Source organism: Hydra vulgaris, chromosome 15 (genome assembly GCF_038396675.1).
Source record: "Hydra vulgaris chromosome 15, alternate assembly HydraT2T_AEP".
NCBI classification, from domain to species: domain Eukaryota; kingdom Metazoa; phylum Cnidaria; class Hydrozoa; order Anthoathecata; family Hydridae; genus Hydra; species Hydra vulgaris.
The window spans coordinates 44,693,247-44,720,726 of NC_088934.1; the positions used below are offsets into that span (position 1 = coordinate 44,693,247).

The following is a 27,480-nucleotide window of genomic DNA, read 5'->3' on the forward strand; positions in this document are numbered from 1 at the left end:
AAAGAAAATCCATATTGGCAGATGTGAGAAAAAAGTAGGGTATTTTAGGCTGAATTTCAAAGCGTCATAAAGTTACTTATACCTAAAACTCGTTACTTATACCAAAATTTTCTCTGGAAATTGTTTAACATTACTCAAATGCATCCCTAAGAAAGATAAATTCAGCTAAACAAAGAAAAAGAAAATCTGCTATTCTTACAGATACTCCGGATATACAAAAACAGCAACAAACCAAGAAGCTTAAAAAAATTAGAAAAAAAAATCATCTGTCTGTCAATCTTTTGAGATTGTGGTATTGAAAAGGTTTTGTTACTTGGAATATTAAAAAAAAAATTATGAAAAAAACTAGAAAACTAGATCCAGTGTCGAGGTTGCAAGTAATGGTTTCACACAAAAAGTTATTCACATTTTGGTCAAAACTATATTTGTATTAGTTGCAAAATGGACATTGAAGTCTAATATTAATTTATTTGTAAATATTTTACATTTTATTTATAGTTGAAGAATTTATCCATATTTTATTTATCTAAGTTTTGTTAAAATTTTTTGTTTAAAAAGATGCATTTAGTTTTAAGATAGCAAAGTATTACTAAGCTTTCTTTTAGTCATCTTTTGAATTATTTATTTTTGTGTTGGTATTTTTTTAAATATTTTATAGATATAAAAATATATACATTTATTATATATATATATATATATATATATATATATATATATATATATATATATATATATATATATATATATATATATATATATATATATATATGAAGGTATCTACTTGTATATACTGAAACATTAAGTCGTAAATTTTCAAGGACTTTTACAAATAATACTAATCTAAAAGTAAATACCTCCAACATTACAATAAAGATGACAATAATAATATTAATAATAGGAATTTTAATAAAAATTTTATTATTAATAATAACAATGATATTATAGTATTAATAAAAATATATTAAAAACAACAACAACGGTAATAATAAAAACAAAAAATATTTAAAAAATTGAAAAAAAGTAATAAATAAAGAAAGTAAAAGAGTAATAATAATAACGAAACTTAATAATAAAAATAACTTTAACTTTAGCTGCAAGATAGAAATATATTTTTTGGTACAACTGGATGTCTTATTAATAGGAAATAACTAGCCTTACCAGATTATTGACTTGTTTCGATTGTATTAAAACGATCAACTTTACAAATAAAGCAAAGCACAAAGAGTTTGATCTTGTAAGAGTTTTAAGAACAACCATGGTAAAATCAAGTGTTTGGAAAATCATTTTTCGCTTTTTCCTTTTTTAATCTTAATACAAATTTGTCTACATCTTGCTTAAACTGCAAAAGTATTTCGAAACTCTTGCATATAAAACACTTCTAACTGATACTATAAAATAACTGATACTTATAAAAAACTGATACTATATTTCAAGTTGTTCGAAAGCAAAACAAACATACTTTAACATGATTTAACAAAATATAGTAAGACATAGTGATTACAGTTTTTGACCCTATAGATAATTTGATGCAACATATTCCAAAGAAGGTTCTTACCTTGAATAATATTAGTAACTGTTTTTATGTTTAAATGTTACTATTTAAAACATTTTGCAATAGTTTAGTTTGGAAATTTTTTATACAATATCAACAAACAAAAAAAAACAGTTAAAAATAAGTCAGCTAATAACGAATTAATTTATTTTCTATACCATTAAAAACAAATAAAACCACTAATTTGTAAATATTAAATAACCTAATATAGTAAAAAAAACTAAAGATATTTTGGTTGAAATCATTCTGATGGTGCTGGGAAACCAAAAAATATATTAAAAATACAAAAGTTTTAGTTTAACTTTTATGATTATAAAATATTATGATTAAATATTGCAACAATACCTTCTTTTTTTATAAAAACATAATTAATTAAGTTACAAATACTTTCAAAACAATAAAATGACTGAGATAAATAAAAACTTTTATACAAATATAAAATTTAAACAAAAGAATCCAAATTCGAAAAAAATTAGTTCATTGTAGTGCCATCATCATCGGGTGCTTTAGGCCTTCAAAAACAATTGCAAACTATTATTGTATTATATATCATGTTATAGATTATATATTTAATTTTACATATATTATATCTTATTATATGTCATAAACTATTGCATAAACTATTGCATAAACTATTGCATAAACTATTATATACTTTAAAGCAAATATTTATAGATAAAAACTTTTCTTTGTTGAATTCAAACAAAATATAAATACTAATATAAATATATAAAAAATGCCATTAAATTAAACACAAGCATCAAATAAACATGCAATAGGGTGAAGGGGAGGAACTTTTTATATATTTTTCTTAAAATCAATTTGCTCTATTACTAATTTTTGAAATAATTTTAACAGCAACAGATTCAAAAACCTTCTGCGCAAACTCGTTTTTTTGAAATGACAAAGTTTTTCAAAAATCAATTGATGCGACAGATTGAAAAGTCTTGTTTTTAAAAAGAATGACTTTTATAAACTAAAATATTTAAAAAAAAAATAGTAATAACAAACTTACATAGGACTGAAATACCTTACGAATGTGATACAGGGTCAGAGCCTTACCCCCTAAATATGAAAAGGGGCTCCCAAATTCGCAGACCCTACAAATTATCTAGCGTAGCTAGCCTCCATGCTGACAAATCTCGCATAAAAGTCTACGTAACTTGGATTAAGATGTTGTTTACTAAGTTCTAAATTTTTAGTTATCAGTCTTTGAAATGGAAGTCAATTCAATGAAATTTTAGTTCATGGAAGTAAATATAGTTCAAAACTAATTTTATTACAATAAAACATATCAAATCAAAGTAAGCAGATCAAAGTTTATTACAGTGTCTCAGAAATTTGGCCTCTAAGTTGATGACTTTTCTTTGAAGAAATAATTTAATTTTCGCAAGCAACCTTTCGCACACTTCATTTGTGTAATCAATGTTTAATGGAAAATCATTCCAAATATCACAAACTGGTAATTACCTTGAGTGTCTTTCCAAACACTCAAGGCAATTACCAGCTAATGCCAATTTTAACTTCGCTATAGTATCAACATTTCTTCTGCAATGGCTTGGCCATGGTTTATCGCAGAAGAAATTGCATTGACAATTTTATTGTAGATCACTGCTACAATAAAATTGAACGCCTCTATAATTGATTCATTTTTTGTCTGAGTCAAAAGCATATATTTCAAACAATAAATAGCTCTTGAGTTCCATCGTGCATTTGAAATAGGCCTTGGTTTAAAAAAAGTGCTTAATTCATCCACGAGTGTTGTAGATGCTTTTTGGACTGCAGATCTGCAAATCAATGTCTCACCAACTGCATTAAGTACAGTTTCTGCAACCTTTGCAGTACAACTTATTGGATACCCCTCATTTATCTACCTAATACCATATCTACTAGATAGCTACCATTTTACCGGTTCCAGTTCTTTGCCCGTTTCAATGGGATTGTGTAATCATCACTTGTACTATTATCTTCTGAACTTTCATTACTAGAATTGTCTGTATCATTAAACCATTGACTATAATTTGTTTCAAGTTCTTTTCTTTTAAGTGGCAGGTCTTACGGATGTGTTGTAATAGGCTTTGTCACAATACTGCACTGAACTTTGCACCCATTGGAATATTTCTGAAGTTCATAAAAGAGTTTGTCTTCCAGACTTTTAAATTTAGCATTTTTGGGCAATAATTCAAATAATTTATCCCAGCTATTTATAATACTTGTCTTCTTATTTGTACTTAGTGTTGATTTAATAACAAATTTATAGTTTTAAACTTTACTTTTCTTTGCACAGATTTCTCTGTAAAACATGGTATCGTCATTTTATTCCATAATTGACAAACTTCAATAGAGATTTCTTTAAATGCATCACTTGATCTAGGAATATTCCCCAATTCTAAAAAGAAATGATATTTTCTTAAAATCTGCTTTGTCTTACATAATTTTGAAAAATCCATCAGTGGCTTCTCAATCAAGTTTCCGTATATACGATTTCTTGGCTTTGAAATTTTGGAAGGGTGATCATTTGTCCAATTAAATTACTCTCTGATATTTTATACATCTAAAATACAATTTATATTTAAATATATACAATGTATAATGATAAACCTAATGATAAGCCATACAATGTAAAATAGTTAAACAATATGAGTTATTTAAGCAAATTTTCAAACTTTTGACGATACTTTAAAATGGATTTGCGCAGAGGGTTTTTTACAGTTTTAAAGTTTATTTTTATATTTTTGTGAGTTTTAGGTAATTACCAATTACCTAAAACTCCACCAATAGTTATAGGGCCGTCACTTGAAAAAAAAAAAATTCCCACGCCTAATATAAAATTTATTCAATGGAACTTCAAAAACGCATTTTTTTTAGCTAATATGAAAATTTTTTATTATAATTAACTATCGAGAATTAAGATACAAAATTGAATTGACTATTGATATTGATTTTAACGCAGCTGCATGGATTCCAACAAAGTTGCGTTAAATCCAAAATTATTAAAAACTTCCACTAAACACAATCTCCATTAGTGTCTTTTGTCACCCAATATTCTTCAGAAGCAGTTTTAAAAAAATATTTGTGAGCCCGAAGATATCATAGATAAGACATTTTAATATTTCACTTTTAATTTTTTTTTTTAAACTTTGACCTTCTTGAAAGTTTTTAAAATGTTTTATTTAAGTAAATGTTAAATGGGCTAAAGGTATTTGAGTCTCTTTCTCAACTAACCTTGGCCTTTCAAGTTGAACACAATAAAAATAAATTATAAAAAAGATGTTTAAAAACAAACCTCTCTAACTTCTGCGAAGATCTCAAGCTAAAAAAATTAAAAGTACTAAATTGGTTTATTATATAAATACATACAAAATAATAATACATACAACCACCTATTATCTGCACAGACCATGATTTCGTACTAAAAAAATTTTTATTTTTATTTTTGAAACTTTTAACGGTCCTTTCAAGGTGCAATTTTTAGGACGTTTTGTATCATTTTTGAAACAGCTTATTTTCATTGATTTGATTTCTCATTTATAATCAGTTTAAGAGGTTACTCTTGAAATTATGTAAAAGAGAAGGCCTGGAACAAAAACGAAGATAATTTTTTGTAATCAATACTCAATTTATTTTAAATTAAAATACAGCAAACCCAGTAAACTTATGATCCTCTCTATTCTCTCTTAAAAAATTATTATTACCAAAAAATTATAACATAAAAGAGCAAGACATTAACAAAAACTTTTGCTTTAAATTTTCAAAAAATTTCAAAAACTAGCCACAACTTTCTGTTATTAATGGAGCCAAATTAATAAGCTAATCTTTACTGAAGTTAAGGCTATACAATATAGCTACCAAATTGGGATCCAGATACCAAATATTTCTGAAAATAGAGCTTGCAACAGCGAAGAAGATTCTCAAACCTTTTCATTAACCAAGTAAGCTTTCATACCATAATAAATAATATAAATATTTTGAATCATTTGAATCAACAACTAGTATTTTGACTTATTAATAAAATATTAAAAGTCCATATACCTGTGTTGATGTCAAATAACTTCAACTACTTGTAGATTTCAGTCAAGTTTGGGATTTTGCCACAATGGATGTTGAATTTCATTCATCAAAACAGAGACATTTAACCTTATCTTCTAATCTAAAAAACTCCATCAATTCCATGATAGTTTGCTTTTCATTAACCTCTGAGCTAGACTTTTGGAGGAATGCCAAATAGTTCTGTTTTTTCATCAATCCTTACCAAAACTGCAATTCTATCTTTCTTCAATTGTTCTCCCTCCACTATTTTATTTAGTATATTTCCATCAAAATGTATAGTAATTAGTGAATCTGGTGATATTCCAGTGTTTTTTATGTATTATCTTATGTCTTTCGCACTGGAAAAATTTTTGCACTATGTTTTCTACAGTTCTATATATAAGATGTGGACTTAAATAGTTAAATAAGAATAGAATAATTAAAGTTTGCTACACAACCACACGTCATGAGAATAACACTACTAATCAATGCTGTAATCAATGTAACCAATGTAATCAATGCCCTCTCCCAATTCTGTATGAGTGGTTGACTGAAGGATATTTTTAGGAAGAAGGACAGAATTTTGAACATTAGGATGTTCATTAAAATAAGTTCATTAAAAGTGAATATCTGTTTCCTCACCTAATTCATCGCTAGTGTAACTAGAAGAACTTAGATAATCTAAATCATTTTTATACAACTCTGCTGATGGATTTTTATTTAACTTTGATGTACTTCTTTTTATTCCTATGAAATACTTTTATATCTCTTCCTTCATTTTATATCTCTTCCTTCACCGTGCTGGTCTTCTAAAAAAGCAATATCTTCTTCATTGTCTTTCACTTTTCCAATTTTATCTTTTAATATTTACTCAAACGTAACATGAAGATGTTCTCTAATCCTTTTCTCTAATATTTGCTCATCAAATAAATGTCTTTTCAGCAATGAAATTTGCAGTTGCAAATTTCTTTGCTGGAAGTTTTTCGATTAACTTTTCAACTAAAAATATTTCATCAAATCTAATACTTCTAACTTTTTTTTTGGTGACATGTTATCAATATTTTAAATATATAATCTAAAAAAAAAATTAATATAAAATATATTTCAAGAAAACATATTATTTACTGAAAAAATTTAAAACTTTTATTTAAAAAAATGTCAAGTGTAAAAATATTTTTATTTGTTAAATATTTATAGAATTTAGGGTTTTTTGAAAAATATTTTTTGGTTTAATAAGTTTAAAACTTTTTAGAATAAAGTTTATTTTATTGGAATAAATCTTTACAAACATTAATATAAAAAAAAACTCCAGAAATTTTAATATTAGGACTTCTACAAAATGTTTTAAAAATAGTACAAAACATCCTAAAAATCGCTACTTTTACCCCCTGTAGGAACCAGGGTTGGCATTAAAAAACCCAAAAAAACCCAGTTAAAAAAACCCAAAAAAACCCAGTTAAAAAAACCCAAAAAAACCCGGGTTTTTTTGGGATTTTTTAAAATAATATTTTATTTAAATGATTCTCTTTGCTTGGTTTTTTTCTGTGATTTATTTATTTCAGAAAACATTTAAACATAATTATGACTAATTAAAAGGTAATTATTATTGAAAAGAGGATATGGATATGATCAGAATATAGTATTTAATAAGAATCAAAATTTTTAAAAGACATAATTTTTTTGAAATATTTCTGAAAAAATAGTTTTAGTATTTTTACAATATACTTTCAGTGATCTCAGTGGCTTTCATCAACCATATCAAAGTCAGACCTGTGTTCTATCTTACAAATTACTCAAGAAACTTTTATTCAAACAGTATTATTATTTGTGTAGCATTAAGTATATTTAACTTGCATATTTCGATGCAATGTGTATTTTTCAGAAAAAAATCTTTACAAGAATGCCATTCGGAAGTGGAAGGAAGAAAGGATTGGAGTGGAAGGAGGTCAGTGAGATAGAAGGGAACAAAAATAGTGTTCAGTGTGACCATTGTTCAGAGAAGATTAGTGGAAAAATTGAAAGAGTTCGTATTCATTTGGAGAAGTGTAAAGAGAGAAAAAAGGACACTGATGAACAAGAACCAAGACCTGGAAGCTCAATGAGCAATATTAGCCTCTTGTCAAATGAGTCAGATACTTCAATTTCCGAAGGATCTATTATGCCCAGCTCTACACCAGCAAAAAGGTTTAAAAGTAGTAACTTAAATAACTTTGTAGTTAGAACATCAAATGATCAGAAAGATGCCATAGACAAGCAAGTTGCCCGGTTTTTTTTCAGCTCTAACATGTCTTTTAATTCAGTGGAAAATTGTGGGTTTCAGAAACTTTGCTCTCTTTTTCGTCCTGGGTATGTCCCACCAAGCCGAAAGAAACTGGGTGGAGATCTATTTAATGAAGTCTATGATGATCTGTCAGCTGGGATAAAGAACGAACTGAAAACCAAAGACACGTTGGTAATTTGTCAAGATGGATGGTCTAGTATTCAGAATGACCCAATAATTGCTCACTTATTTATGATGGAAAAAAGAGTTATCTGTACAACATAGTTGACTCAGGATCAGAAAAAAAAACTGCAGAATACTGTTTCAAAATCATCAATGAAGCTATAGTTAGCATAAAAAATGATTATAATAAGTTTGTATTTGCTGTCTGCACTGACAATGAAGCTAAGACGAAGAAAATGAAAGAGCTGATCAAACAAGAGTATCCTGATATGTTAACATATGGCTGTAATGCACACTATATGAATTTGCTACACAAAGACATTTGCAATTCTTTTTCAACAATTCTAAAACAGGTTGTGGCAGTTCAGAAATATTTTAGAAATGCCCATATGGCCCATGGTTTGTTAAAGGAAAAAGGTGGATGTATGCCTCAGCTGCCAAATGAAACGCGCTGGAACTCTCAAGTTGCCTGCATTGAGACATACCAGAAAAATTATAACTTCTACGTGGAGATCTATGGAGAGAAGATGGAAGATTTTCCAGCCGATATTGGAAGAATAATTGAGAATATAGCCATCAAACGTGAGGCAAGTCGTCTTCTTAGTCAAATGAAAAAATTGGGGATTGCCTTAGACAAGATGCAGAGTGATTCTTGTCATCTCTCTGACGCAGTTCATATCTGGTATTCATTGATAAAGGATGAAGAGCTATCCATATACTATGATGCAATAAAGAAGAGATTTCAAGATACTGTACAACCCTTTCATATTTTGGCCTATATAACTGACCATCGCTATGTAGATGATTACAAAAGCTTCATTGATAATGATAATGAAAACAGTGCAGAACAATGGTTAGAGGACAGGAACCCTGATTTCTTGGGTTTACTATACAAGTTTAACTTGAAGGACAGAGAGGTGTTCCCCAAGCAAATGTTCTCAGAATCACTAAAGGTAAATCTCTCCATCAGAATGGTGGAACATCATGAAAGGAAAGGTTACTAGATCTCAAATCAGGGATAAAGAGGTTTCTGCCAATTTCTGCAGCTTTTTAGCTTCTCTACACTACTGTCCTGCTAGTTCAGCCTCAATTGAGAGATGGTTTTCAACCTTTGGATTTGTCTGGTCAAAGATCAGGAATCGTCTTGGTGCAGATAAGGCAATGAAACTTGTGAAGATTTACAAAATATTTCACAATAGCTCAGCAGCTGACAGAAGTTCCTGTAATGATATCGAATCTGATCAATAAGTAGGTAAGTAGTAGGAAAAACCGTTTTTAAATTCAGTATAACCATCTAAATTCTGAAAAAAATTCTATTTCTATTATTTAAGTGTAATTTATATTTGTTTTAGTTTATTCTTGATGATCCCAGAGGAAGTGTTTAACTGGAAATCTGTCAAAAACATCTGAAAAGCTGACAAGAATTGAAAATTATTGTAATAATCAAACAAAGTAAAATTATGTAAGGAGAATTTTATCTACAGTTTTTCAATTTAATAAATTTTCCTTGTAAAAGCTCTTTTCAATAAATAAATATAACTATTACCATGTGTTTTTAATTATTATTTTGAAAAAATTAAATGTTTAAAGATAGTTAGAATGCAAAATAGGTATTATGTCTTTCATTTTATAAGCAAAAAAAAACTATTTAAAAAAAACCCCAATAAAACCCAATAAAACCCAAAAAAAAACCCAGGTTTTTTCCAACCCTGGTAGAAACTCTTAGGATTTTATATGTATATATATATATATATATATATATATATATATATATATATATATATATATACATATATATATATATATATATATATATATATATATATATATATACATATATATATATACATATGTATATATATATATATATATATATATATATATATATATATATATATATATATATATATATATCAACCCTTGAAATTAGAATCGGCGTTCGGCAATGCTGACCTAACTGCCAAACTGAAAGTATTTGAGGTCAAAAAAAATAAAACAAGGGTCTGACCATAAAACTTAAAATGAGGTCGGCAAAAAATTGCCGACCTCGTTTAAAGTTTTATGGTTAGACCCTTGTATCAAATAATTTTTGCCCACCTGATGCTGACCTCAAAAAGATTGAGGTCGGCAAATTATTGTCGACCTCATTTTTCCTAATTCCAAGGATTGATATATATATATATATATATATACATTTACATAAAACTACTTACATGTATATATCTTTCCACTCTCCCCAAGCCCTAGATAAAACAAATTTTAATATTTTATATAAAGTATAAACTAAAAACAGTTTTTTTAAATTAAAAACATGTTTACCTTTGCAATTTTGTTGTAAAAGTAATATCGTTTCTTTTACAATAACATTGTAAATGTTGTTCTGCAAATATTTCAGGTAGCATTCGACTAACCTGTAATAAATATCAAACACTGTAGGTTGCAAAATGCATCGTAATACGTAATAACGCAACAAATATAATAATATAAATGCTAAAATGATTATATAAAAAAAAATATTTAATAAATTGAAAGTTATTTATAAAATAAAACTTCTTAGCATTCGAAATAATAACAAGCAGATAATAGAAATAATAACAAGCAGATAATAGAAATAATAACAAGCAGATAATAGAAATAATAACAAGCAGATAATGGAAATAATAACAAGCAGATAATAGAAATAATAACAAGCAGATAATAGAAATATTAATAGATAATAAACAGTAGATAATAAGATTAATTTAAGTTCAGTTTCATTCAAAATATATATATAATTAAAAATAATAATAATTTTTACTTTATTTTAAAAATTGGTAAAAATGGTTAGTTAAATATAAGATATACTTGATCTTTTGGAAGAAGAACTGGTATATCTGGTTCGAGTTTGGTATAAAAGAAAACTTTGTCAACAGGATTACTGTCTTTCATACCATAATCAAAATCAATGACCTGTAAAAAAAAAAAAAGATATAAAAAAATTAATTCCACCTTATAAGCGAAAATTCATAAATTAGTTTAAAAATAACTAACCAAATTATGAGCAAAATAATTCAAAAAGTAATGAGCAAATAATAAGAAAATAATTCACAAAATTATGACCAAATAATGAGCAAATTATTTTAAAAATATTTTCTTACATTTATGTTTTTTTTTTGTTTTGTTTTTTACTTCTAACAGATCAGTAGAAATAAATAGGAAAAAAGAAAAAGATATATAATCTAAATTGAATAAAGTAAAAATAATTTGATGAACAAATAGAAAATAAATTAGATATAAGAAAAAAGAAGAAAAGGAAAAAAGAAATGGAAAAAAGAAAAGGAAAAAGTAATTTTAGATTAATACTCAATTTAAATACAACTTTCGATAAAGAAACCAAAAATATAAAAATAAACGTTTACTAGTTAACAAAAGAATCTTGAATTCGAAAAAGATTTGAACCATTCAACTAATCAATAAAAATCATAAAGAAAAAAAAGGTAAAAAAAGGTAAAAAAAGAAAAAGACAAGTAAAAATTATCTATTATAAAAGAAAGAGAAGAATTTGATTAAATATAATTTTTATTTAACTTGATTTTGTTGTAAATTATTTTAACTTATTTCTATTATACATTATTATAAATGTATTATTGTTAAATATATTATTATCTTTAATTTAGATATTAAGATACTATTTTTACTTTTATTTATTTTTATTTTGTGTTGTTTCTGTTTTTGTTTATAATATATTTAAAATACTAGATATATAATTTTTATACAATTTTTACTTATTTTATAATTAGTTATATATTCTTATTTTTGGTAAGTGATATAATATTACTTATTATTCTATTGTTTTATTACTATAAATATTACTTTATATTAATCTGTTCATTAATACTGCTTAATTTACGGCAAATGTTATTATTATTACTATTATAATTGTTGCTATTATAATTACTATTTAAAATATTGTATCGTTATTATTTTTAATTGTTATTTTCATTATTCTTTTCTTTTCTTTTCTTTTAAAACCTAACAACTTCAAGCTTTCTTCTAAACTTTGCAAATTTTCTTCTTTTATCTTTCTCATTAGTTTTACTATGACCTCTAATTTTAGGAGAGTATGCACTGCATGTACAAAAAAAGTTAGTGTAAGTTGCCGTGCAACTCAATGTGATGTATGCTTGTTTTGGACTCATTCAAAATTTAGCAGTCTTTATGATCATGAGTACAATTTAATACATTCAAAACGCTCAAATTGTACCAAAGGTATCTTTCCATTGACTGATGTATCTGATAATGAATTTAAACTACTCTTCTCTTCAAATAAAATTATTAAAACTGATGACTTGCCTTTATTAACTAAACTCTTTCCAGCATCAGGATTGAATAAAATCTATACTCAATTTAATAAATTTATTACATCACATGCTTCAGTCTCTGATGAGGAAAACTGTTTATCTTTTGATGTATATTGTCAATATTATGGCATTAATAAATTTTGTTCTTATAACTTTGACATCACAAACTCTATGTCCTTTTTCCATTTAAACATATCCTCTTTACAAAAGCACTTTGAAGATCTGAACATATTGTTATCATTAATTAGTTTTGAATTTAGCATTATTGGAATCACAGAAACAAGCTTAAAAAAGGAATCTTCTTCCACACATCCAATTATTATTCAAAATTATAATTTTGAGCACACACCAACCGAATCTTCTTGAGGTGGAACCTTGTTATATTTATCAAAAAAATTGATTTATAAAAGAAGAGATTATTTGATCATATACACACCAAACTATTTAGAATCTACTCTTGTTGAAATAATTTTTCCCAAAAAATCAAATATTATTGTTGGTTGCATATATAGACACCCTAGCATGGATATAAACGATTTCAATAATAAAATGTCTGTCCTTCTCCAAAAAAATATCTTCTGAAAATAAATCTGTCTTTCTACTTGGCGATTTTGACATGGATCTGATACAGCCAAACTCTGACTTTGCAACTTCTGAGTTTTTAAACTTACTTCTTATAATATTCGCCCATTTATTATGCTACCAACAAGAGTTACTGACCATTCTGCTACAATCATTGACAATATTTTTTCAATTGTAACCACTAACCAAATTATTTCAGGAAATCTAACAACTTCTATTTCTGACCACCTACCTCAATTTCTTGTTTGTCCTAATTTCAACAAATTATTTATACCACGGAATCATAATTTATACCGCAGGAATTTTAAAAATTATAAAAAAGAATTATTTAAATCTGAATTATCAAAAGTTGATTGGAATGACATTACCAATAAAAACGATGTTAACTCCAGTTTTGAAACATTTATTTCTCAAATAACATTGTTGTTAGAGAAATAAATGCTTATTCAATGGAAAATGTTAAGGATAAAAGATCCAACAAATATAGATAAACTAAAAATCTTTAAACGCTATAAATATACCATAATTGATCTAATAAAACTGAGTAAAAAAATATATTTCAAAAAGTTCTTTTCAGAAAATATAAAAAATCTTTGTGAGATCTGGAAAAGCATAAAAAGTCTAATAAACGCTAAAAATGTCAATAATGTACCTCCAAACTGCTTACAAGTTAACGAAACATACACGACTGAACTAACTCTAATCTGCAAAGAATTCAACAACTTTTTCACAAATGTTACTCATAAACTTAATTCTAAAATTCACTCATCTTACATTAGCTGTAAAACTAAGATTGTATTAAATGTAAGCTGTATCTTAAACACCCAAATCTTCATAGTTTACTGATATCTCCAACAAACCATTCTGAAACCTCATCCCTTATATCTAAACTAAAACCTTAAAAATCAATAGGTCCTAACAGCATTACATTCTTAATTTTCTTTCTGAATTTTTCTCATATTCTCTCTAAGCTATTTAATATTTCCTTCTTAAATGGAATTTTTCCTGATATTTTGAAACTATCTTGTGTCATTCCAGTATATGAAAATGGCTCGAAGCTCTCATGTACTAACTATAGACCAATTTCAATTTTTTCTAACATTAGCAAGCTCCTTGAAAAACTAATGCACTCTAGATTATACTCATTTTTGAATTCCTTTAACTGATCAAAACACTCTACTTGCCACGCTTTAATAAGTATAACCAAAAAAATAAAAAAGGCACTGGATACTAGTCATTTTGTAGGTGGTGTTTTTATCGACATACAAAAAAGTGTTCGATACCGTTAATCATACCATTTTTATGTGTAACTGGTTTCAATCTTATCTTTCAAATCGAAAGCAATTTGTTAGCATTAATGATTACAAATCAAATAAAAAACATATAGTTTGTGGTGTTCCCCAGGGTTCTGTTCATGGCCCTTTATTGTTTTTGATTTATATTAATGATCTAAATAATTCTGTCCACTTCTCATCAGTCCATCTGTTTGCTGATGATACTAATATCTTGCATAATAATAAGTCTCATCATTTCTTGTCTAAGAATATAAACTTAGACCTAAAAAGTTTAGTTCCTTGGCTAAATGCAAACTTAATTTCTCTGAACTTGGAAAAAACTGAACTAATATTTTTTTCATTTCCACGACAAAAAATTTTATACAACAATATATAAGTAAAATTAGAATTATTAATAGACATTTATATTCAACACACATTGTTAATTATCTTGGTATTTTTATAGATTTGAAACTCTCATGGAGTTTTCATAAAAATGCACTCCATAAAAAACTTAATCAAGTTAATGACATGTTTTCAATAATTCGCCATTATGTTGATAAAACTACCCTTATGAATCTGTATTTTGCAATTTTTCAATCTCATCTACTGTTGTCAAGTTTGGGGACAAATTGGCAACTGTAATATTAATAAATTGTTATCACCTCAGCGCCAATCAATCCGAATATTTAATTTTCAACTCCATAATACAGAAACTTCAAAATTCTTTAAAAAACTTGAAATTCCTACCTTGTCAGCACTAGTTAAATTCGCTAATCTTCTTTTTGTTTTTGACTCCCTTAATAAAAAGTTACCTTCCTCTATTACAAACCTCACTAAAACTCAATTTATACATTCATATTTAACTAGAAACATCAATAATGGAAAACTAAATGTACCTCCCTATAAAATTTTGAGGTATGGTAAGTATTCAATTACACATCAGTGCATCAGTGAATGGAATCGAAGTCTTGTGTGCATTGTGAATGAGTTTGAAAAGTTAAAATTTCAAAATAATTTATCTTCATTTCTTTATTTAAAACAAAATAAATTTAAACAAATTCTAAAAATAATTTTATTTTAATTTTTTGTCATTATTAACTCATTTAGTTTTCTTTTTTTTTTCTTACTATTTCATAGAAAATTTACTGTTTTTGTCATTAATATTTATTACTTTCACTACTGCTGTTTTATTATTACTATTATTATTACAATTATTATAAACTATTAATTAAATATAAATATTTATAAATATTTATAAAATTATTATAAATACTATTGTTTTTGCTGTTACTTTTGCTCTATTGTTATTATTATTATTTTTTAAATCATTATCATTAATAAAATTATTTAGCGTCACTCCTTTGATCAGGATTCTGCATGAGTGACTCCTTCCTCAATCAATTATTTATATTTATTCTTAATAATTATATTTTGATTTTATTATTCATAATATTATAAATACTCTTATTATTTTCATTATTATTGTTATTATATTATTATTATTATTATTACTATTAATAATATGTTATTGTAATTATATTGTAAATTTTGAGGAAAATAAATATCTTGTTGTTGTTTTTGTTATAAATAATAAAACAACACTCAAAAAAGTTAGCTTTAAAATGAACAAAAAAAATTTAAGAGGTGCTACATAACCATTGAATATTTGAGTGTCACTAATATTATTTCAAAATTTTTAAAAATTAACTTGGGTCTTAAATAAACAAAATTTCATTAATTTTCGTATAAGTATAAGAAAACCTTTCATTAATTTTCGTATAAGTATAAAAAAACCTTTCAGACTATTATATAGTATATATTATACAGAATATTTTTTATTAAAGAATGATAAAATCTAGAGAAATAAAGAAATCTAGAGTTTATTGTAAAAAAAGTAAAGAATTGTTAAATATTGTAAAAAAAGTAAACAATTGTGAAATAATTATTAAATTATTGTTTAGATTTTCTTTTTTTATTAAGCTATTTTATTTAGTTATATATGTTATATTATTTATAAATATTTAGTTATACACAGCAAAAAACATAATGCTAAAAAAACGGTTACATAATGGTGAGCGAAAATTTTGGCGTTGTTAACCGTTATGTTAACTTGAAATTATGTTGAAAGTGTTATAACGCCTAAATCATTAGTATGGTAATATATATTTGTAAATTTAAGTTTAACCGTTATGTTTAACTGTTATGTTAAACAGATTATTTTATCAGTAAAAAATAGCTCGAATCTAAAGAATTTTTGCAATTTTTGTTTATAAGGTCTTTACTATTTTAGTTTTCTTATTTTATTTTCTCTAGCATTTAAATGACATTTATGTTGTTAATGATTAGTATTTATATTATTATTATTATTATTTAGTAATTAGTGATAATAATAATATATATATATATATTTATGTGTATATATATATATATATACATAAATATATGTGTATATATATATGTATGTTTGTATATATATATATATATATATATATATATATATATATATATATATATATATATATATATATATATATATATATATACATATATCTATATATATATATATATATATATATATATATATATATATATATATATATTATATTTATATTGTTAAATATATATAATAATATTGTTAATTCAACTATTTTCTTGGTCCCTTGGAGGCTTCAAGATATTGGGAGTTCACTGTATTTGTATGTTGCTTAATAATGTTCTTTACTACTATTTATTTAATACTTACTATTTATTACATCTTACTATTCTTAAAATAAATTTTATTTTATATTGCAAATGTTAAATAATGTTAAATATACTATTTGTATAATTGAAGTTTTATAAGTAATAATAACTGCATTACTGATTTCTACAATAATTAATAGTTCAAAATGAGAAAGGCAATTGTTGTCAAGTATCTTGGTGAAAGAAAAATTGTTCTTGCTAGTAATAGCAATATTGCAGACTTTTTAACTAATGATAAGCTTATTTTTTAATACACATTCTTTGCTTATTCAATCTTCATTTTTTTAAATCAATCTTCAAGTTCTTCACAGTTTATTTTTGTCTTCATAATATTCAAAATATTACATATGCCAAAAACAATGATTGAGCCATTTAATTTAAACTATACTTTTTTAGCTTCTAAGAAATTTGGTGACATTGATATAAGTGGCATCATGTGGAATGGATGTGAAGTCGATTCTGAAACATTTGTTGCCATTTAAATGAACAAAATCTGGAAGTGGAAGTTGTATCCTTAGCAAAAAATAATGAGCTCAGCACTTTTGTTCAAAGTTTAAAGGGATTTTCTCCTGTTAAAGCTGTTTTTTCTCCTGTAGATAGTCACTCTGATCCTATTTCATTCAATTTTCACAACCAACAATCCATTATTCCTCAACTTCCAACTAAATCTACATTATACCAAGACTCCATTTATGAAGATGATGTACTTGAGGATGTGTCTTCAATATTGCAAAATTCAAATTTATTATCAACTGCTGCACAAGTTGCTGAACCACTAAAATCAAGTGCTGAACCACCTGCATCTCAAAAAGTAATAATATTTTGTTCTAATTGTAGTTTTCAAACAAGTAAACAATACGTAATGGTATCACATCTTAAATTACATGGTCAGGAAGGTTCAGTTGGACGTGAAAACTGTTTTTCAAAATTTAAAAGTGTTAAAGGTTTTAAACTTCACAATAAAAACTGCTTTGCTCCTTTTGATACTGAAATTGAAGTAATTAATAATAATATTGATTTTAATATTGAAAAACCGGACGATTTTCAATTTTTGAATGAGAATAGAAAAGATCAACTTGCTGCATTAGCTCTTCATTTGCAAGGAAAATATCGATGCTCTGAAAATGTAGTCAACATTATTTTTTCAAACTTGCAAAATACTTTTAATAATAAATCACAAAACAAAGAGATTTCTACAATTTGTAAACAACTATCAATGGAATATCTTAAAACAAGATATTTTCAAACTGCTTTTAAAATGCCAAAAATTCAGTTATTATCCAAAAATAGTTTACTTGGATGTTTTATTCCAGTTAAAGAAATACTTCAGTTTATTTTCACATCAAATGAATATGATAAGTTTTTAGAGTATTCTTCAGAAATATCTATCTCATTGTATTCAGATGATTTAGGTGTAACTAATCCAATAGGCAAATCTAGAGAAAAACACAAGCAGTGGGTTTTATATTTTCAGTTGTTAAACATTCCGCAATGCTGTTTAAGTAAATCTTTCTCAATATTCCCTTTAGCAATAATTGGTTCTAAATCTGTTAAGGTAAAAAGCTTTATGAAATCTCTTCTTCTTGACTTGGTTCAATCTTTAAATGAATTATCATTGTACACTGGATTTTTAGATGTTTGAGTTTTGACACTTACAGGCATTGTGCAAACTCCAAACTTTTGTATGTTTATGCTTATATCAAAAAAGAATGTTTTGCAAAGAATTAGGGTGATTGGAGATTGGGAACAAAAAAACCCTAATTTTTGGGCCCACCCAGCCCTTAATGTGGGAGAAACGAGTTTATAAAATATTTTCTTTACTATTTTTATCTAAATTCATATTCATCAATAAATTTCAAGTTTCATGCAATAATCTCTTAGTGCTCAGTTTTTATGACCTTGCAATGTTTACAGCCCCCTCAAATTGAGGGGGTTAAAACTTTATATGGCCATAGTTTTTGAAAAATAAGAAATTATTGCATGAAATTTGAAATTTATTGATGAATATAGATTTAGATAAAAATAGTAAAGAAAATATTTTATAAACTCGTTTCTCCCACATTAAGGGCTGGGTGGGCCCAAAAATTAGGGTTTTTTTGTTCCCAATCTCCAATCACCCTAATTCTTTGCAAAACATTCTTTTTTGATATAAGCATAAACATACAAAAGTTTGGAGTTTGCACAATGCCTGTAAGTGTCAAAACTCAAACATCTAAAAATCCAGTGTACACCAATGACTTTAGTAGTTGTAAATGTTTTATTTTGTCAATTTCCACAAGATGAAACTAAATGTTTTTTATTATTCCTTTTATGTTTTTAATATTTACATTAATAATAAATTTTTATATTAACAGAATCCCTTTTGATGGTGAAATTAAACAAACTCTTGTTGATTTTTTTCCACCTCACATAAAACTATTTCTGAGCAGCAAGTTTTCTATTGAAAATAAGGTGATATCTAGAGAGCTAATGTCTTGTTTATTAGCTTTTTGTTGTTCGCATGTGCCTAATAATCATAATAATATCAAAAACAGAATGTTACGAAAAATATTTTTTGCTAAGTTAAAGTCTACTTGAATTTCTTTATATCCTTCTTACAGCCATAAATGGGTAAGAATCACGTCTTTGATACTATAGTATTTTTTTTTATTAAAATTTGTAATATTTATTATTTTAATATACTTTTTTGATCTCCTTCCTTTTCCATCGTTTTTATATTTTACTTCAGATTTTCAAATTTGCTGCTGCATACATAAATTGTTTAATTCAATTTATTTAATTTTCTAATTTTCTATTATGATTTCTTGTTCAAAAAGTTGCCTAATAATTATTGACAAAGACAACTTAATAAATGCCATAGTTTAAAGGTAAAGCGATTTCCTCATTTTTCTGTTGTAAATAGTTTCATCAAAAATAGCAGCCGAGCAGTAAATCCAATTTTGTCTGAATCAGTTGTAGATAAAGAACAGCTATTACAAGATGTTGTAGTAAGATTTTTTCTGTGTTCATTAATTTTTGTATAAAAATGATTTCTAATTCTAATATCAGAAATTATAGTCTAATTAAATAAACTTAGATGCAAAAAATTTAGAAATATTATAATTAATATTAAGTGTCAGCTCGTTACTTTATTTTATTAAATAGCTATAAAATAAAGAATGTATATAACTCTTTCTTTCACCTAGAATGAATTTAATAAAAAAAAGCCATTGGTTTCAACACTGTCTATTCTAAACGGACATCTTTTTAATAACGAGACTTATAGTGTATTTCCAAAAAGAGTTACATGTGCTCCTGGATTGATGCTGGAAGAAGCGATTCGTTTGTACCCTATTTTTAAAGACTCGCCTCTTAAGATTCAAAAGATGTTGGTTTGGATTTCTCCTGATTCGCAAACCCACTGAAAGTTTAATGCTGCTTTCATAAACAACTTATCAGTTGTCTTAGAAATAAATCCCTTATTTCTAAGACAACTGATAAGTTGTTTATGAAAGTTGATGTAAGTTTTATTTGTTTTTTTTATTTGGTATTAAGCCAGTTCTATAAAATATAAACTTAACATTGATTCAAATCCATTTAATGTATTAATAATAGTTTGTTATTTTTTATGGTTGCAATACTTATTTATTTATAATATTTTACTGTGATTCAATACATGAATACTTAAGAGTGCCAAGCTTGTATGGTCCACAAGTTATCTATAATAAAATGGAATATGGAGTAAGGAGTTGTAGAGGTGTCGAGATGGATGTTCAGCCCTTGATCAGTACATGTGAAATGGTGGTTGTTTTGATGGCTGTTTATTATTTGCTAGATTTGACATATCCTTCTTGTTTTGGGCAGCTTCTGGGTTGTTCGCAAGATATTTGCGGCTTTGGACAATCTACTATCTAAAAAATGCATTTTTCTTTTGCAATCTTTTCACAGCAATGTGAAGTATTTTTGAATTAATAAATGTTAATAAGTTAATTTCTTCAATTATTTTGTAAATAATTTTCATGATAATGAAACATAATTTAAAATAAATATATTAGGAAATTAAACATAAAAAATGTTCCAATATTAGGAAATTAAACATAAAAAATGTTCAAGGTTAGTTTGTTTGTTTATTTAGCAGTTTCTGCTATTAATCATGCGTTTCAAAAAACCTACTTAAAAATAAATAATTATAATTTGACATAACAGGTAACATAACGGATAAATACCCGTTATATCAGGTTTGAAACATAACTGTAAAATACACGTTATATAGCGGGAGTTTTCCTATCACATAACGGCTAATTGGCGTTATGTAACCATTAAAGGCAATTTTGCTATGAAAAAACATAACGCTAAAACCGTTATGCTATTTTCATACATATTAAGTATTAAACATAACGGCAATTAACCGTTATATGCAAGGAAAGCTCCCACTATGTTTTTAAAAAATATAACAGTTTTTTTATTTACTGTGTATATATTATAAAGATATTTTTGTTTTAAATCTTGTTTGAATATATTTTTGTTTTCTATTAGACTCTGGTACTATCATAGTCTTAAAAATAATTTTTAACAAAAAGTGACAGTTGGGGGTCATCCACAAATTACGTCACACTTTAGGGGAGAGGGGGGGGGGAGAGGGGTAGACAATTTTGTGACGATTTGTTACAAGGGGGAGGGGGGCCTCAATTTTGTGACGCAAAACTTTTTTTTTTTTTTTTTTTTAATTTAGAGAAGACTTTCTTTTAATTAAAAGAGTATCGGACCAAACCAAAACCCTTAGTTGATATATCTACATGTTGATTGTAAAATCAACTATGCCTAAATCTTACTTAATTGATGTGTACACTCCGTTAATGGAGTAGTTACACCCTGTTAACAGACTGTTACGGATGTAAAAGTCTATGTGCAGTGCACTTTCTGCGCTTTGACTTTATATGGTCCAAGTGCGGAACTTTATTTAGTTAGCGCACAAAAGTGTGTAGCAACAAAAAAACAACTTTTGTGCACTAACTAAAAAAAATTAAAATAATATATTGATATCGAGAGGTGAACCTGGAACCCTCGGTTTTCAAGCCTGAAGCAGAATCCACTCAGCCACGCCAACGCTGCATGTTTTGAGAAAATTGTATCCATAAAATAATATTTTTGAATGTATAATATGTCGTTATGTGTTAAAATGTATTATATATTATTTTGCATGTATTACATATTGGAAAAATAGCTTTTAAAAATTATATCATGTTTAGGATAGCGATGTTAATTTACAAAATTTTACACGCAACTATTGGGGTGAAAAAAAACATTAAAAAGAATGAAAAGTACTAATTAACTCAAAGAAGCTCAGAAATTTATAAACATTATTATATTTAAAATCGTTTTGTATTTTGTAAAATTTCCAATCCTCCTCCCCCCCCCCCCCACATCCCTAAAAAAATGTTTAAAAATTTTCATAAGGTGGAGGGCACAAAATTGTTGAATAATTTTGGTGGGGGGGGGGGGTCAATTAAGTGTTACGATGTGTTACAAGGAGCAGGAGGAGGGGGAGAGGGGGTCAGAAAATGTTAAAAACTGCAAGATGTAATTTATGGACAACCCCTCGTTTATAAAAATAATAGTAGAACAAGCTAAAATTATTTTTAATGGCGAGCAACAAAATATGTGACCAGAAGACCATTATACATTAATGTTTATATAAATATATTGAAATATTTAAATAACGAAAAAACCTAAATATTGTTACTTTCATTAATAACATAAAACTAAAAAATTAATGTTTTTCATTTTGATGCACAGTTAAGTAAGTACTTTGCTATTAATTTGTGCATTTTGCTATTAATTTTTACTAATAAATAACACAGGTTAACTAAAATTAACTTTATTGAGGATAAAGTTAATTTTAGTTAACCTGTGTTATTTATTAGTAAAGTTAATTTTTTTTAAATTTATTAAATTATTTATTTAAATAAAATATCAATAAAAAAATATAAAATGCAGAAAGTTAAAAAAAAGTTACTAGATTTCCAAAACTTTTTATATATATTATAAGTAGCCTGAATTTTCTGGCTCAGAAGTTTAAAGAGTTAAAACTTATGTTTACTATTTTACATGACTGTTACCTAAGTAAAACAGGTTTGTGTTGACTATTTTACATGACTCTTAGTGAAGTTACTATAAGCCCTTGTACTCTTTGTGACTTTGTTAACAGTGGGTAAAACTTTATGTGCATAAAATTTTCAAGGTCAAAGTCTAATAAAACTATACAAAGTCAATAAAATAAAAACTCTAAAATTTGAAAAAAAAAAGAAAATGAGAATGTTTTCTAATAAGAAATCTTCATTTATAAAAGATTTATGTTTTATTATTTTTTTAAATAATGATTTAAAAATTTTTTTCTTATCAATCTCTACAGTTTATACTCTTCAGCATTCAAAATGAAGTTTAAGTGAGTTATTTTATGTTCACCAGATGGTGCCAAATACTTTTAACTTTTCAAAACTTCTTTTTTCTTTTTAATTTGCTTTTACAAATTTTTTAACTAAAAATAATTAACTTTTAATTATTTTATAAATTTTAGTGTTATACAAACAAAACATGAAATAATGTATTTAAAAACACTTATAAAAGTGTGTTGGTCTGTTTTTAAATACAAATAATGTATTTAAAAACAGATCAACACACTTTTATAAGTTATATTTAATTAATTATAATTTATTTAAACTATAATTAACTATAATTAACTTATGATATTACTTATTATATAAATTATGATAATTAACGAGCATAATAAACTATATTAGAAACGATCTACAGAATATAGGCTACAGGGTAGAGGTAAATACTAAATATATTTCTTATTGTTATGTGCTGGTCTCTTGTAAGCGATGTATAAACTTATATCACACAGCTAAATATGTCAATGTCTTTAAGTGTGGTTGTTGTAATTATAATTTGTGAAATTTGAATAATATACAAACCTATAAAGCCAATATCAGACTCAAAGTAGCCTAAATTAAGTCTGTAAATCAACTTTGTAAGAAGAACCCACTGGCATTACGCATACAGCTATGGCTACAACCAGAAGCTCATCAGGCATTTAGCTAAAAGGATACCTGAAAAAGACATTCAGGGATCTGAACTACAAAACTATTTCAAAATCTGCCGAATATATTATGAATGCAACACTTGTAATTTGAGCAAAAGCTCAAACAGCATGTTGACAGAGTTTGTAAACTTCAAAAAATGTATGAAGAATATTGTGCCCTGAAAAAACATCAACTTCTCAATAAAGAAAGATGTCAATTCAATGAAGAGCAGTTCAAGATTTACCTCAATGAACTCTTTGGCATCTTGAAGAAAAATGCCACATGAAAAAGACAAACTATTCCTACAAAGTGCAAGTATGTCTGGTGTTGATATATTTGATAAATATGTCAACAACAAGCATACAGACGCTTGTACAACCCTTCAAAAAAAATTCAATAGGCTGCTCAAAAACAGAAGTGTCCAGGAGACATGCAGCAAGCCACTGAGTCTGTTTTGCTATTCACATAATTTCTTCCAGTATCTGGAAACATTCCATGCCCAGGCACTTAAGATCCAAGTGCCATGAGAAGACTACCTGGAGCAGCAATGTTTATCTATGTATAAACATCTGTTAGTTTTTCCATGTGGAACATTTGAAGAAGTAAATGCATGTTTTACCTGCATCTAGTGCAATCCATGACACCAAATGGATGGCAAAGACAATCAACTTTTTGAAGACTCTTTATTTCCATGACCATATGAAACTGACTGCATGTGGAAAAACTGGTCAATTTTTCTTTACATCTCTTTTATCAAGTCAATTTTTATTAAGTTAATTTTTATCAAGTCAATTTTTATTAAGTCAATTTTTCTTTTCATCTCTTTTATATACACCCCCTTTGGCATGGGATTTGCTAAGTATGCACCCTTCAATGATATCGAACTTCTTGCTTTTGTTTATGATTACCCAGAAGCCATCGCATTAAAAAAGTAGCTGTAGAGACATTCAATCAGCATTTACGGAATTTCTCAGAGCACCGCGTAACAATTATGATAGCTTGAATATTTTAAAATTTATTTTATTAAAAAAAACTGTTTTAAGTTATTACAAGCATTAATATAAGAATGGAAATAATGATTTATTTAAAAAAGTAAAATTTACAAACTTACATGGATTACAATATCATCTGGATCAAAATCATTCACTTCATTTGAGTTGCATGTGTTTACTTTCAGAATATCAGTAATTTCATGCCTAATATTATGAATGTCTTTCTAAATCAAATTTTTTTAAAGATTTTAAAATGAAAATAAAGTATAAACAAACACAAAAACCAATACTAAACAAACACAAAAACATAATTTCATGTTATAGAAATTATAATAACATCTAATATTATATAGATATGTTATATATATGATTAAAAAAATTTTAATTTTTAATTTGAGCTTATTTAATTTATTTAAAAAATACAAAGTAAAGGTGTACCTATGTAAATATATAAGTACAACTTTATACAACTTTTATAAAACAATTAATAAAGAGCACACCATTGCAAGTAGTAATGCAGAAGCAGTTCATAGGGAAAAAATAAAATCAATTGTATAAACATACTTTATAACTCTCTCTCTCTTTATATATATATATATATATATATATATATATATATATATATATATATATATATATATATATATATATATATATATATATATATATATAGATCTATAGTTTGTTGGCTTTGGGAAGAGCGGAAGGAAAAAAGTAATTCTGACGCCAACACATACGTCACTTTTAATTACTTTTGACTTTCGTCCAACATTTTCGTGTTGGACGAAAGTCAAAACCATTAATTTAATTACAAATTAATTGTTATATAAAAAAACCACAAAAACGCAAATTTAATTGACCGGAATGTTTTTAAAAACATTCTGAATGTTTTTAAAACATTCTGAATGTTTTTAACAATATAAACAATGTTTTTATTTTTATTTTTTTTAATAAAATGTTTTTATTTTTATTTTTTTTAATAAAATGTTTTTATTTTTATTTTTTTTACTTTAAATCATGCGCGGAGTGTTGCTACATCGACTATCTTATAGCCTGACTCGCAAGGGAGTGCTGCTACATCGACTGACAAATAGCCTGACTCGCAAGGGAGTGCTGCTACATCGACTGACAAATAGCCTGACTCGCAAGGGAGTGCTGCTACATCGACTGAAAAATAGCCTGACCCGTCTATCATTATTAAAAAAAAAAAAATTCCGGTCTTGCATTTTAATTTTTACTTTTTGTCAACAAAATATGGAAAAAACTTTCGGACAACATCTAAGGGTTCTATATATATACATATATATATATATATATACATATTTATATATATATACATATTTATATATATATATATATATCTATATATATATATGTATATATATATATATATATATATATATATATACATACATATATATATATATATATATATATATATATATATATATATATATATATATATATATATATATATATGTATGTATATATATATATATATGTATGTATATATATATATATGTATGTATATATATATATATATATATATATATATATACATATATATATATAGATATATATATATATATATATATATATATATATATATAAATATGTATATATATGTATATATATAGAACCCTTAGATGTTGTCCGAAAGTTTTCCGAAAATCTAATTAACTCCTAATAAGGCTCAAGCAACCACTATTAAGTTGGGAGTTACTAGAAAATGAATAGTGTTAAAGAGCAAGGAAACGCTTGAAAGAAGACTTAAAATCTATAGAGTATATGAATCAGGAAAACATAAAGATAGGAGAGAGTTCCAAAGCATTGATGTGTAAGGAAGAAAACTTGAGGAATAAAAGAGAATGAATGGACAGATGTAGTAAAAAAATGCAACTTTGCTGAATGACAAGCCAAGCAAAAATGAGCTTCAGTTTTCAAATAGAGATGACACCTCCCTTGAGCAGCGACCACGGTAGTACATGTAGAAAAGAGAACTTGGCAAATAGAGCAAGTCCAACTAAATATGCAATCCGTTTTTGAACTTTGTCTAGAAGAAAAAGAAACATAATTAGAAAACCAACCAAAATATGACAACATATTTTATACAGAGACGAATAAAAGATTTGTAGAGATACAGAATGGAATCAGGAGAAAGAAAATGGCAAACAATATAAATAGAAATAAAGTTAATAATAAAATAAAGCTCAGTAGTATGTCACTTCTATAAAAGGTCAGTAGTGAATGATAATTTAAGAAAACATAAAATAGAGAACTCAGTGAGAAGATTGCCATTTATCAATATATAAATGGCAGCAATATTGTGAGTTATTTGCAGTAAATAATTTTTAGATAGAGTTTTGTTAGAGTTAAATTCACAAGCCACAGTAAACCCCAAGTTGTCACAGAAAAGAGACCAAATTTAAAATCTGCTGCTTGTTCCAAGCAATTAAAAA

At 26.2% G+C, this 27,480-nt stretch overlaps 1 protein-coding gene across 2 annotated transcripts in view; it reads right to left on the reverse strand.

Moving 5' to 3' along the window:
• Positions 1–1,682: 1,682 nt before the first annotated feature.
• Positions 1,683–27,480, reverse strand: part of LOC100200569 (deoxynucleoside triphosphate triphosphohydrolase SAMHD1) — a 126,686-nt gene continuing 100,888 nt past the window's right edge. For both annotated transcript variants that reach the window (XM_065820505.1, XM_065820504.1), the window contains exons 14-19: positions 25,141–25,245; positions 10,869–10,973; positions 10,344–10,435; positions 10,238–10,267; positions 4,839–4,865; positions 1,683–2,064 (exon numbers count right to left, since the gene is read on the reverse strand). In XM_065820505.1, coding sequence (XP_065676577.1) covers positions 2,025–2,064; positions 4,839–4,865; positions 10,238–10,267; positions 10,344–10,435; positions 10,869–10,973; positions 25,141–25,245 — 399 coding nt within the window. In that variant the 3' untranslated portion in view covers positions 1,683–2,024. The remainder of the gene's footprint in view (positions 2,065–4,838; positions 4,866–10,237; positions 10,268–10,343; positions 10,436–10,868; positions 10,974–25,140; positions 25,246–27,480) is intronic.